The 13,146-nt window shown below is 34.9% G+C and overlaps 1 protein-coding gene across 3 annotated transcripts in view; it reads right to left on the bottom strand.

Moving 5' to 3' along the window:
• Window positions 1-13,146, bottom strand: part of LOC150083538 (long-chain-fatty-acid--CoA ligase 6-like) — a 238,822-nt gene that overhangs the window by 60,241 nt on the left and 165,435 nt on the right. For all 3 annotated transcript variants that reach the window (XM_090377344.1, XM_090377345.1, XM_090377342.1), the window contains exons 2-5: window positions 10,248-10,412; window positions 7,535-7,649; window positions 6,680-6,747; window positions 159-260 (exon numbers count right to left, since the gene is read on the bottom strand). In XM_090377344.1, the coding sequence (XP_090233470.1) occupies window positions 159-260; window positions 6,680-6,747; window positions 7,535-7,649; window positions 10,248-10,406 (444 nt within the window). In that variant the 5' untranslated portion in view covers window positions 10,407-10,412. The remainder of the gene's footprint in view (window positions 1-158; window positions 261-6,679; window positions 6,748-7,534; window positions 7,650-10,247; window positions 10,413-13,146) is intronic.

Raw genomic sequence — 13,146 nt, 5'->3', positions numbered from 1 at the left:
TGTTTGTTTTTTTTTTGTCACAAAAAATATAATACTGTCCTATTTCTGGAAATCCTGCAAACTACCAACAGAGATATGCAATTTCAGTTTTTACACGTTGCAAGGCTATAATCAGAAACTATATTTGTATAAAGTAAGATTTATAGCTGTTCACTTACTTCTACTGAATTCTGGGCATAAATTCCAACAAATGTTGTGGGTCCAGGTCTCAAACCTTTACTTATTAATCCAGCCCCAAAACTTTTGGCTCTCCTTATAACCTGAAGTAAACAAACAGAATCTTACAAAAGCAGCTTTACATTTAATGATTTCAAACAATATAAATATATAGGCATATATAGGCAAAATATCAAACTTAAGTTATTCCAATCTCCTAACCAGTCTTTAATAGTCAAAATATCCAATTCATGGTTGTATTACTGGCATATACTTTCCTTTTACTATGAGTATGATTTTAACCTGTCAGTGACAGTGTGGAATAGAAAAACAAGTGCTTTTGGGGGTAGGGTGCAAAATTAATCCCATCTCAAACTGCTTATAATACAGACAGTTATGGATACTTTTCATTGAATTTTTTTTCTTTTTCAGATTAATCCAAAGGTTATATAGTAGAGTACCAGTATATTTCTCAATCCCTGATATTATACTTCAGTTTTTCTGTCTCAAATTTAAAATTGTGCAAGATAATATAAATAACTAGCATCCCAAATTAGATTATTTCCTAAGATCTTAAAAGTAGTGTCATTAGTTTAAAAAAAAAAAAAAAAAAAAAAAATTTTTTTTACAGAAAACTATGTTAATTCACTGTGCATACATTCTTAATTTTATCTTTTTCTATCAAGTTGTCTTGAGAATAGTAAAGCATTGACAAATTATAATTTTATTTGGTTGATTGAATGCACCTTTGTGTAGGAATCTTCTTTTCCCCCTTTAGTATTTAATCAATAACTATTTAAATTTGAAAATAAGAATGAAGTTTTGTTTTCTTGCCTTTTGAAATTATTAATTTCTATATAATACCTTTCATAGTTAAATACAATGTATACTGTAGGACATACATGCTGTTTTTAACTATGATGGAGGAAGACAAAGTGGTTATTATTCCATTATACAAAGGCTATTTTAAAAGCAAGCAAGCAAACAAATGTTGAAAAAGCCATTTGATCATAGAAGAATAACCCTCACATAAATGTAATAGTATTACAATGACAAAAAAAAAAAAAAAAAAAAAAAAAGCACTCTTTCTGCAACTGTAAAAAAACAAAAGAAAAAAAAAAAGAAAGAAAAACAATTCCTATTTTATGCATCCATTCGCTCAAAATGTTTGTCCAGTTCTTCCTTGAATTTATTTATGCTACCAACTTTCACAACAAAAAACAGATGGAAGTTTCTTCCAATAATCAACCACCTGCTGGCTGGCTAGAGGTAAATTTTTGCACATCTATTCTACAACTGTGTTTCCTCAATTTGAATTTAGGCTCCCTCAGGTGCATAACCTGAGCAAGAGAAAGAGAAAGAATCCATCAGCATAGAGCTTGCACAAATGATTCAAGGTCTTATATAACTCAATCAGATCACCTTGCAGGTGCCTAGTCTCCAGATGCTACAATTTGCAGAACTTAAGCCTTTCTAGTTAAGAGAAACCCTTTGTTCCCTCACCAATCTTGTTGATTCCCTTCTTTGTACTCTTTCCAACAGCTCTACATCCTTCCTAAAATGAGTCCTCCAAACCAAACCTATGCAGTTTGGTTTTGGGTTTTCCTGCACAACAGCAACCTAGGCTATAATGCACAAACCACAAAAATAATGCAGTACTCAAGGTGTTGCCTGAATATTGCCTTATACAAGGGGATAATCACCTCCTTATCCCTGCTAGCAAAATTTCTGTATATCATTGACAAGACCCCATGATCTGCTCAGGCAGCCTGTCTGCACTGCACAATTACCTACAGGTCTTTTTCATTCTCCACTACGCTGAGTATGTTACTCACGTGCAGTACTTTGCATTTGTCAAATGTCAAACTTCATTTGCCACCTTTCAGCCCATCTACCCAATATTTCTAGATCCTGTTGCAATAGTGTACTGTCATTTAGCAAAGATGTCTTTGCTGTTTTTCTTTACATCCTTTGCCTAAGATTTCTCATAATCTGCCTTCCTTTACCAACCTTCATATCATCTGCAAACTTGAATATTAAGCCTGAAATACCTTCTTCAATATCATTGATAAATATAGAAAACAACAATGGGCCCAACATCAAACTCTGGAGGACTCCACTAATAACATTAGTCCATGAAGAGCAATGTCCATTGATTATCACTCTGTCTTCTCCTACTCAACCACCACTTTATCCATAGCAGCAACTTGTCCTTAATGCCATACTGCTCCAATTTGTACAGTAGTCTTCCTTGTGCACCAGTATCTAAAGCTTTCCTGAAATTTACAGTTACAAAATTGTTTGCATCCAGTTCCTTTGTGACCACATCATAATATCCAATCAAATTGTTTAGACAAGACTTCCCCTTTAACAAACCCATGCTGTGTCTGAATAATAACTGCAGTCTTGTCTAGATGATCCTGCAATGCTTCTTTAACCAGTGACTCCATTATTTTTCCTAGAACAGAAGTTAAACTAACAGGTCTGCAATTACTTGTCACCCTTTGATCCTCCTTTGTGAATTGGGGATACATTTGCACATCTCCAGTCCGTGGGAACCTCCTCTGAGTCCAAGGATGCTATTCATTATTATGGCTAAGGGTTTGCTTACCTCCTTTGCTGCCTCCTTTAATATAATTGAATAGATCTCATCCAACCCAGATGCCTTTCTTATATTTGAACTTCAACAGTTTCTCCTCCAATTTGCTCTCAGTTATTTCAAAATCATTTAGCTCCCTATTGGAGTTTGATAAACTTGTGGCCTCCACTTCCCTACAGAATTCCTCACATGTGAATGTAGATTCAGAATACTCATTCAGTTTGTCAGCTACCTGAGTAGGATTCAACAACAGTCGAACCATCTATATCAAGTGGGTCAATCTGATTCATTTGTTTACATCAGTAAAGACATCTTTGCTGTTTTTCTTTGCATCCTTTGCTAAGTATTTCTCAAGCTGCCTTCCTTTACCTAACCTCCTTTGTGACTCAGTTACAAACTTATATCCACAATAAGCTTCTGTGTCGCCTGATAATTTATACGCATCCCATGCATATTCTTCTCTGCCACGAGTCTCATTAGTTCATCTGATATCCATTTAGGCCTAAACCTTCAACAACAATACTCTTGTTTGTTTTTCAAGTCACCTCAAGCTAAAATTATATATCTGAAGAGTGATAGAAATCTCACATGGAGAGAGAAACACAAAAAAATTTCCATTTGGAAAGGAAATAACTGAATAACTTATGTTACAGAACTGAGATTATGACAGAGAAGTCAAAATAATACATCTGAAAGTCAGTTGTAAACTGAAATGTATGTATTCATTTATGCAAACTTATTTTTTATTTTTGCCTTTGTTGGAAAAAGTAGAGGATTTTTATGAAGAACATATCCAGAATGCTTGATCTTACCAATTAGTTAATCACACAAGAATATGAAACGTTATTAAAAAACAAACTGTGTGTATATGCTGCAATGTATTAGTATGACATTTATTTTTTACATTGGTCTAATATACATGGGTGGTTGATAGTTGGAACAAAACTTCCATCTGTCATAGTAGGGGTCAACAACTTAAATAAGTTCAGGGCAGAAACTAGACAATCATTTGGAGTGAATGGATGGGTGAAATGGGAAGGTTGGGGTTTTTTTTTTTTTTTTTTTTTGGCTAATTAGGCACCTGCAAGGTGATCTTGATTGAGATGTATAAGTCCTTCATTGGATTGAGCAAGCTTAATGCTTATGGAATTCTTCCTCTTGTTCAGATTCTGCACCTGAGGGGGCATAAATTCAAATTGAGGAAAGACAGTTATAGAATTGATGTATGGGAATTGGATGGTTGATTGCTGGAACACACTTTCATCTGTTGTTGTATTGGGTTGACAGCTTAAATAAATTCAAGGCAGAACTACATAAGCAATTGGAGTGAATGGATGGGTGAAGAGGTTTTTTTTTTTTTTTTTTTTTGGTTGGTGCTATATAAGCTTGCTTTCTTGCATCATATGCCTCTACTAATGCTAATTAGTATGAAAAGCTTAGTAGCTTCCAAGATTAATTCCTTGAATGCTTCCCATTTAGAATTTGCTATTAGCAATGTCATCAGTTGGTCTTACTGTATAGAATTTAAAAACTGTCAGAGTAAAAACTGTAGTCATCAATATAAAAGCAAAAACTCTTCATTTTACCCCTGACGGTAGTTAACATCTTTGAGTAAATCCCAAATCAGTATGCTGATCACTGCCACCTAGGGGTTCCTTTATCTGCAAATTCTTAATGCATGGACAATCACTGCTGATAATCAGATCAAGAGTATTACTCCCACTGGTTGTCTCTCTAACGTGCAAGTGACCAATCCACAAGTTCTAGTCAATATCTGGGAAGGTAAAATCTCCCATTATAAGACATTCTGGTTTACTGGCTCCCTCTATTTCTCTGTACAGCTGTTCACTGTACTTGTTGCTTTACCGCACTCTGTTAATTTATTCTAGTGAATTACAAATGCCAAATAAACTCCATGAATCCAGTAATCCAGTACTCCCAATAATTTTATATTTGAGTTTCCTGGTTCTTGTCTCTCTTACTAGTCAGACTATCTTTCTTGTTCATCTCACCATTGTCTTATGTGAAGGAATAATGATGACATCCTTTTTTCCTACTTGCAAAAGTTTGAAAAATCATTGATAGGGCACTAAAAGGCACCACATGCCTTCCCCAGCTGCCTGTTTACACAGCATAGTAAACTTTGTGTTTAAATGTATCATAACCCACAAATAATTTTTGTTGTGGACCACTCAACTCCCCATCCATCCTTCAAGTTACTTGTCGGTTTCTGTTTCTTGGGTTCAAGACCTTACATTTTGTACAAAAAAATCTTAGTTGCTATTTTTTAGATCATATATTTGTAACCAGTCCAAATCATTTTGAAGCAATAGCCTGGTTTTAGCCATATTAAGCATTTCCACCTTCAAATCATTAGCAAACTTCAACAGTTTTCCCTGTACTCCCTTATCAATGAAGATTAGGAACAAGACAGGTGGGAAGAATATCAAGGATATTCTGAATGTTTCTACATAATTCACAGAGCAACTTAAAGTAAATTCAACTGCAAATTAATAGACTTATTTATCAAACAAATACTTTATTTACCTTAATTACTAATAAATTTATGAGTTGCTCAAAGGCCAGATTTAACATCATTTGTAAAATTTCTCACAGGTGCGATAAAATAGGTCATGGGTCATAGAGCATGTACATGCTCAATTTATATTTATCAGTCAGTTAAGCAAAGGATGGAAAAATAATATGAAACATACACTGAGTGATCACTGAATTATGACCACCTACCTAATACTTCGTAGGTCCTTTTGTCCTCAGTACAGTAGCCATCCGACATGTCACTAACTCAACAAGACGTCAGAAGTGTTCAGGAGGTATGGTCAACCAAGCTGTGTGCAATGCAGGTATGGAGGTGATTGGTGTATCCAGATGCCTGATATGTCTTTCCTTAGTGTCCCACAACTGCTTTATGGGATTGATATCGGGGGAGTTCGGAGGTCAATCAACATGCTGGAAGTCAGAACTGAGTTCCTCAAACCATTCCTGCACAACAACTGCCCGATGGCTCGGCACATTGTCATCTTGGAAGACACCATCGCCATTCGAGAAAAAGTGTAACACAGCAGGATGCACACAGTCAGCAAGCAGTTGAAGTTAGCAGAGACCAGTGATATGTTGTTCCAACTGCACCAGGGGTCCAAGTTCCTTCCAGTGAAACATGCCCCACACCATACACCGCCTCCACCGGCCTACACTTTTGATATCATGCATGATGGATCAAGGGCCTTGTGTTGTTGACGCCAAATCTGCACACGACTATCCACGGTGTGGAGTAAATAACATGACTCATCCGACCAGCACACCTTCACCAGTCTTCTAACATCCAACTTGCATGCCCTTTGCACCAGGTGAGTCTTATGCCGATGAACCTTGGTTAGGAGAGGATGCCATAGGGGTTGTCTGCTGGTATAGCCCATATGTGCAATGCATGGTCATGCCAGTTATTGTTCTGGGTTGGACCATGTTGTATTGGGTAGTCAACTCTTCAACAGTGCATGAGTCGGACCCAGCACTCACCTGAACTTCAACCTTTCGCTGACCTTTGCAGTTTTGGCGTCGGGTCTTTGTTTGACCATTTTCATGCAAGTCCTTGTAAACTTGAACTATGGCAGCTCTTGAACACCCCACCAGTTCAGCCGTTTGGGAAATCGAGGCACCAGCTCATCAAGCTCCCACAATCTGTCCTTTATCAAAATCTGATAAATCCTTCCTTTTACCCATCACGCTCTGAATTTTACCACCTACTGAACCACTGACACCTTATTTATGCTACGTAGGTCAACTAACTGTGCACTCTTGTAGCTCACTTGGTCAACGGGTCGCATTCACTTTTCATAAGGGTGGTCATATTCGGTGATCACTCAGTGTATTTCACCAATATAAAGGAAACAAACAGATTTTGCATACCTTATCATATGTCAGCCACTGAAATTCTGAATCTCTTGTTACTCTCCATCCCATGCATTCACCATTACCTATAAAACAATTATACAGATGGTCAAACAAAGTGAAACTGGAAAAAAAAAAAAAAAAAATTATATAATAAAAATCTTAAACAATTATAATGTACTGGAATTTTTTCCCCTACACATTTGATACTGCACTGCCTTAAACAAACAATATGGAGAGTAGAGCTTCCTCCCAAAAGTTTGTTCTCTGACTACTCTGCATTTGGTATTCAAACTAACCTTCTCTACGTTTGTCCCTTTTATTTATTTATATATATATGAACATAGTGTGAATGAGTAGGTGGTAGCTAAGGGCTGTGATAGCTGATTGTATCACCATAGATATTAAGACTGATGTAATGTTTTATCTAGACATTGATGGCATTAATCAGCTCTTCTCTCCCTTGTTAGGTTCTTTGTTTAGGTTTTCACTGATTGTATCACCATTATAATTAAATATCTGACGTCTATAACTGTTAATTATTTGCCATATCCACTATACATATATATATATTTCCCCCCCCCCCCCTTCTTTCTCCCTTTATGCTTACCATTAATATACAATTCAGAACTGAACATTAACAACAACGGTAAAGAGGTGAATTTTGCAAATAATTAATGGTATTGTAACAATGAGCAGAAGGTGCTAATTTTTAAAATAATCCATTGCTTTCAGTGTGGCCAAGCCATTCATGGACAAAATAACTACAGGTCCAGTTTTTTTTTTATGAATCTGTTAATGAAAATTATATTTGATAATTTAAGGAATGTTGGAATTTTCTCTTTAATTGATAAGCAATGCAATGGCACTTACTGGATACTCTAGCTCCTCGTGACATAGCTTCATAAATTGTTTTAGCATCTTCATATAAGTAACCAAGTAACCTGACTTCCGAAGAGGAATGAGAAATCCGTGCACGTTCGGAACCCTAAAAATAAGGATACTTATAAATTTGGGATATTTTACAAACATCAAAATATTTCAGAAACTATTGTAAAATATATTTACAAAATATAACACAGTATTAAAAGCTACAAAGCACAAAATAAGAAAAAGGCTATCTACAACAACTGATGTAGTCACATGATATTTATGCAAATATAAGAGAAGCATTCATTTTGCGATCTTAATTGAAAGAATTAATGTGAATTACAAATACCGCTAATTAAACCACTTAAATGAATTGCTGTGTATAAAATATTATAGTAAGTTAAACTTTCATACAATAGAAGAGCTACTTAATAACTGGCAACATTACCGATCCCGTGTTGAATTCTGCCATTAGGCCTAATTTTTGAAGATTAAAAGACTGAAAAACTATATAGTTTTTCTGATATTTCAGTGTACAATTTTTTTTTATTATTAGGTGTAGCATAGGAGTGGATTCAACCTTAATGTTTTGAGGGTGAGAAAAGAACAGGCAAACAAGGAAGACCTAGTCTTAGGGAGATAACAGCATAATAAAATTGCTCTGTTCACAGATAATGCGAAAGTATAATGTGCAAAACCTACTTTTGGAATAATATAGGGAGAGGAAGGGGGAAAATAATCTGCCCTTGGCTTAGAGAGATGATTTTCAATAAAGTTTCTCAGAGAGAGATAGACTATAATTGCTGAAGTAGAGAGATCATGCCATGTTCCAGTGGAATGCAACATAACCTGTCTATAACAGTTGCTAAGCACACTTTACCACCAGTGAAATGGAACATTAGGTTTCAAAATCCAGCAATAGTTATTTCTTAAATTTCCAGCTTTGTAAGGTTTTATTATATATAAATATATGAGGGCATATCAAAAAATTATTAACAAACTGTTTTACTGTGGTGTGGGATCAGATAATTCTCCAGCATCAGATAATTCTCCAGCTCTTCATATATGACACTAGTGATTCTTTCTGTCAAAAAGAATGGGCTGTACACTTTTCTGCAACTTCGCCAAAAATGTGTTATTAAAGTTATGAAGCTACTTTTGACTGATTTTGGAAGAAATTCTATCCCCCAAGAAATCCTGCATATGCTATAGTAACTAATGAATTTCCTTAAAGGCATATTTATAGCAAACCAACATATTACCAGACTGTATTTGAACAAGTGACAATTTTATATGGAATCCTGAGATTTATGTGAAAAAAATGACAGATTGTATATCACAACTTAAATTAGTTAATGCACAGATTTCATAAAAAGTGCTTGTATTTCAGAATTTAAGTATTTTAAAATTTTTATTTAAATATTTATCCCAATTTGTGATATACAGTTGCCTAATCAAAAAAATAATACCCTCATTCAAATAATTTGTGCACACATATTTCAGTTGTGCTGTTAGGAATTGTAAGGAAATTAGTTTTAATTTCCTTACAGGTGACAACTTAAAAAAAAAAAAAAAGTGCAGTATTTTATGACAAGTTAAATTTTAGCCTAAACCAAGGGCACTGTGAATTCAAGCATATGTACCAGGCTAATACACCTGATTACAGATGTATCAAACAAGAGTATAAATAAACAAAAAAGCACAAAGCATTTGTGAAACAAATTGCAGAGCCGAGAATCTGAGGAAACAGTTGACTATATTCATTGGATGTTCTAGTGAAGTCTTAAGAAAGCAACTACCCAACAAGTTTATAGCCAGATGTTCCTGAATTTACCATTCAAAGTGTGTGAAAACAATTGCAGTACAATTACAGTAAATTGATGACAGACAAAAAAAAAAAAAAAAATGTTGTCTATCATCAATGTATTGTGAAAACAGTGCATTCAACTTGATAAACTGATATATATGAAAACAAATGATGACAGCAACATTCCGTATTAGGACTGTAAATAAGCATAACTGTCAAATGTGGGGCTTCCAGTCTACCTAACGACACTAAGAACATGAAAGAGATGCTACTAAGGTGTGGTATGCATCCCAGCATAGAAATAATAAAACTATTACTTCCTTATGGGGGAGGGGAGAATTATGTGCATTTGGTCATGGAATAAAATTGTTTTTCCATAGCTTGAGGAATGTGGTAACATCATTTTCATGCAACATGGCATACCTTCACACTTTGGTTAAATTGAGTGTGGCAATTACTGAATGTCCAGTTTCCAACTAAGTGAATTGGCAGAAGAGAACCGATTTCTTGGTGTGCTTATTTACCTAATCTTGGTTCATTAGATTTCTTTTATGGGGGATTACATATAAAGGATAGAGTATGCTCCTCAAAATAAAGTATACAGTGTGCTTCTCAAAAAGGACTTTGCTACAACGACCAAAAAAGGTATAATATCAGACACTACAGCTAACTAAAATATGCTGGCTGTCACGTGGCAACAGCCGAATTACATGCTGAATGTAAAGTGGGCTCCTAATAAAATACATCTTAGCTCATACCGAAATAAATCCAAAATAAAGAAAAAAAATAAATTTCATTTGAAAATCAATTTGTTTTGTTGTTCCATTTTTATAACTTTCCAAATTCTTTTGTGAAAGCTCTATATATCCAAAATCATATAACATCTAAATTATATAACCATATACTTACAGATATTTCTTGTGACTGGTTATTGAGATCAACAGTAGGTACGATACTTGAGGGACGGGATGCAAAGTAAGCAGCAGCTATAGCAGCACCTGTGATTGTGGCAGCGCTTATAGCACCTCCAATATAATGAAGGTAGCTATAGCTATCCATCTCAGTCATTTGATCCTATATTCAAAAAATTAAAAACAATATTAGTCTTAATAGCAAGAGTCTGGTAATAATGGAGTGTTAGAAAATAACATATTTTAACACAGCCTAAGTACACAAATTTAATTTCTATTTAATTTTTAATCTCACTTCTAGATTAACTAATATATCTAGAGTACTTTCTCACACTATTAAAAAGTGTCTAAAACACACGAGAGATGCCATCTACTAAATTGTAAAATATAGCACACTGAATAATGAGAGTTTTAGTAATCACACTTAAAACTAGTGTATCTACAGATGCATAAATCTGTAAAATATAAGAACGAACTCATTAAAAATAAACCACGAAATAAACTAAAAATATAGTGCCATACTTTCAAGAATGCACATTTTCTTTCTTACTAACAACTAATCGTGTTAAGATTATGACACATCATATTATTTCTGTGATTAGAGAATATAATCTCCATGTGCCACTAAAGTCTCACTTTTAATAATGCACATCTTTCGAGTGACTCTGAGATGGTTTGTCTGACATAACAGCATGCAATGACAGCATGATAGAGGAGTATAAAGCCTTGAATGGTTTGAGCATGCTCAATGCTGATGGAATTCTTCCTCTTGCTCAGAATAATCACCTGAGAGGGCATAAATTCAAATTGAGGAAAGACAGATGTAGGATAGACGTGCGGAAATTTGCCTTTAGCCAGCGGGTGGTTGGTTGTTGGAACAGACTTCCATCCCTTGTCGTGGAAGTTGAAAGCCTAAATAAGTTTAAGGCTCAGCTGGACAGGTATTTCGAACGAACAGAGGGGTGAAGTGGAAGTGGTTATTTTTTATTTATTTATTTATTTTTTTTTTTTGGCTGATGCTGCATAAGCTTGCTTTCTTGCATCAAATGCCTCTACTAATGCTAATGCCACTACATTCTCAAGGATGGGGTGAAAATACATACTCCATCAGTAATCGTGTTAATTAAAATAAGGCAACAGGCCTTACAGTCACTACCACTAGATTATGGAGTCTGTAATTAAGGATGCAATTCAAGACCATCTCAACAAGAATGGTATTTTGAACAGATCCCAGCATGGATTCGTTAATGGGAAGGCAGACATTAATCATGTCTGACCAATCTAGTAAATTACTATGATACAGTAATTAAGTAGGGGATGCAGTTAACAATTTATACATATATATCTAGACTTTGTGCTTTTGATAGTGTCCCCCATGCAAGGTTGCTTGGTAAACTGGAAGAAGTTGGAGTGGAGTTACTATAAGATCCTATGCTGGATCACAGGCTGGCTAAAAGATAGGATATAGAAAGTAGTCATAAATGGTCAGTTTTCAATGTGGACCAGGGTAACAAGTAGGGTCACTTGGGGCACAGTGTTAGATTCCCTCCTATTTCTGATTTTTATATATGATATTGATGAAGTATCCATGGGAAGGTGCCAAAGGTTCCAATAATGTGAAGATAGGAAAGGTCCTTAACAATTCAAGGCAGAGACTTGGATCAGTTAAACATGTTATCTGAACAAGTTAGCTAATGCACATAGTGCAATATATTTTAGGTGCATTAAGAAATAATAATAATTCATGATTAATAATAAAGGGGGGGGGGGCAATGACTTTCATGTAAAAACTGAGAAAAAAAAATTTCAGTTTGTGCATGTGCCACATTTCCCATGCATTCCTCCAAACAGCAAGCAGCAAAAAAGCACAATATCCAATGCTTCTGTTAAAACAGACAATATGGAAGCCTATGTGATATGTATGAAAAAATAATTTCCAGAGATCTATTGATCTGATTTTAACAAAATTTGGAATGGCTCAATAAATCTTTCTACAAAGCCCAAATTTAAAATTTCATTAAAATCCATCCACTGGATGTTTAGTTATTACGTGTGGAACAATAGACAAAAAAAATAATAAAATTCTCATTTCTACAGTCTGATTTTAATACAAATTTAAAATGGCTACACAAATCCTTTTAGAAGGCCCAAATTTAAAATTATGAAAATCTCCACTGGCAGTCTAGTTGTTATGTGTGGATGGACAGACATGGTAAAGACAATGGGTACATTAGGTATATACACTGGTGTTCAAAGAAAGTGCATCACCTAGGAATTTCTAACACTTTTTCTAACACTTTTTCACAATGGTATGTTACATTAATGACTAGCATCACAAACAGAAATATAAGCAAAAGATATTTATTAATAGTTAACACAAAGCTAATTAATATTTGACAGGTGCTCTCAAAATATTCCAAAATGAGCATCTGTAACCTTTATACAACAGTTTTGGTAAACACGACAATTATGGCCAAAATATTATTGGAAGCCCTCAATTTGCTTCAGTTTCTCATTTTAAATGGAAAATAAAATGAAAAGTTCCCCAGGTGCAAACTAATATTTAGTTGAATTGCCTCTGGCCCTGATGACAGCAGCACACCGTTGGGGCATTGACAAGATCAATTTCTGAAGATAATCAACTGATAGTTCATGGTTCCAAACACAAATTATGGCTTCCTGCAGTTCATGAAGGGTCTTTGGTTTATTTCTGGCAACTGCACATTTCACACAATGCAACAGTTTTCTATAGGATTCAGGTCTAGGCTGTTTCCTGGCCAGAGCTAAGAGTTGTAATGGACCATTCTTCCAACTATTTTTTCACCTGTAACAAATGTAAACGCATTACTGTCGAACCTCTAAGGCAGAAATGAAGCTAAAGTAACTACTTACACTTT

The sequence above is a fragment of the Mastigoproctus giganteus genome, chromosome 7 (genome assembly GCF_048544385.1).
Source record: "Mastigoproctus giganteus isolate SK-2022 chromosome 7, ASM4854438v1, whole genome shotgun sequence".
NCBI classification, from domain to species: Eukaryota; Metazoa; Arthropoda; class Arachnida; order Uropygi; family Thelyphonidae; genus Mastigoproctus; species Mastigoproctus giganteus.
The sequence above is the reverse complement of the archived record's forward strand: the minus strand, read 5'-3'. Positions and strand labels throughout refer to the sequence as shown.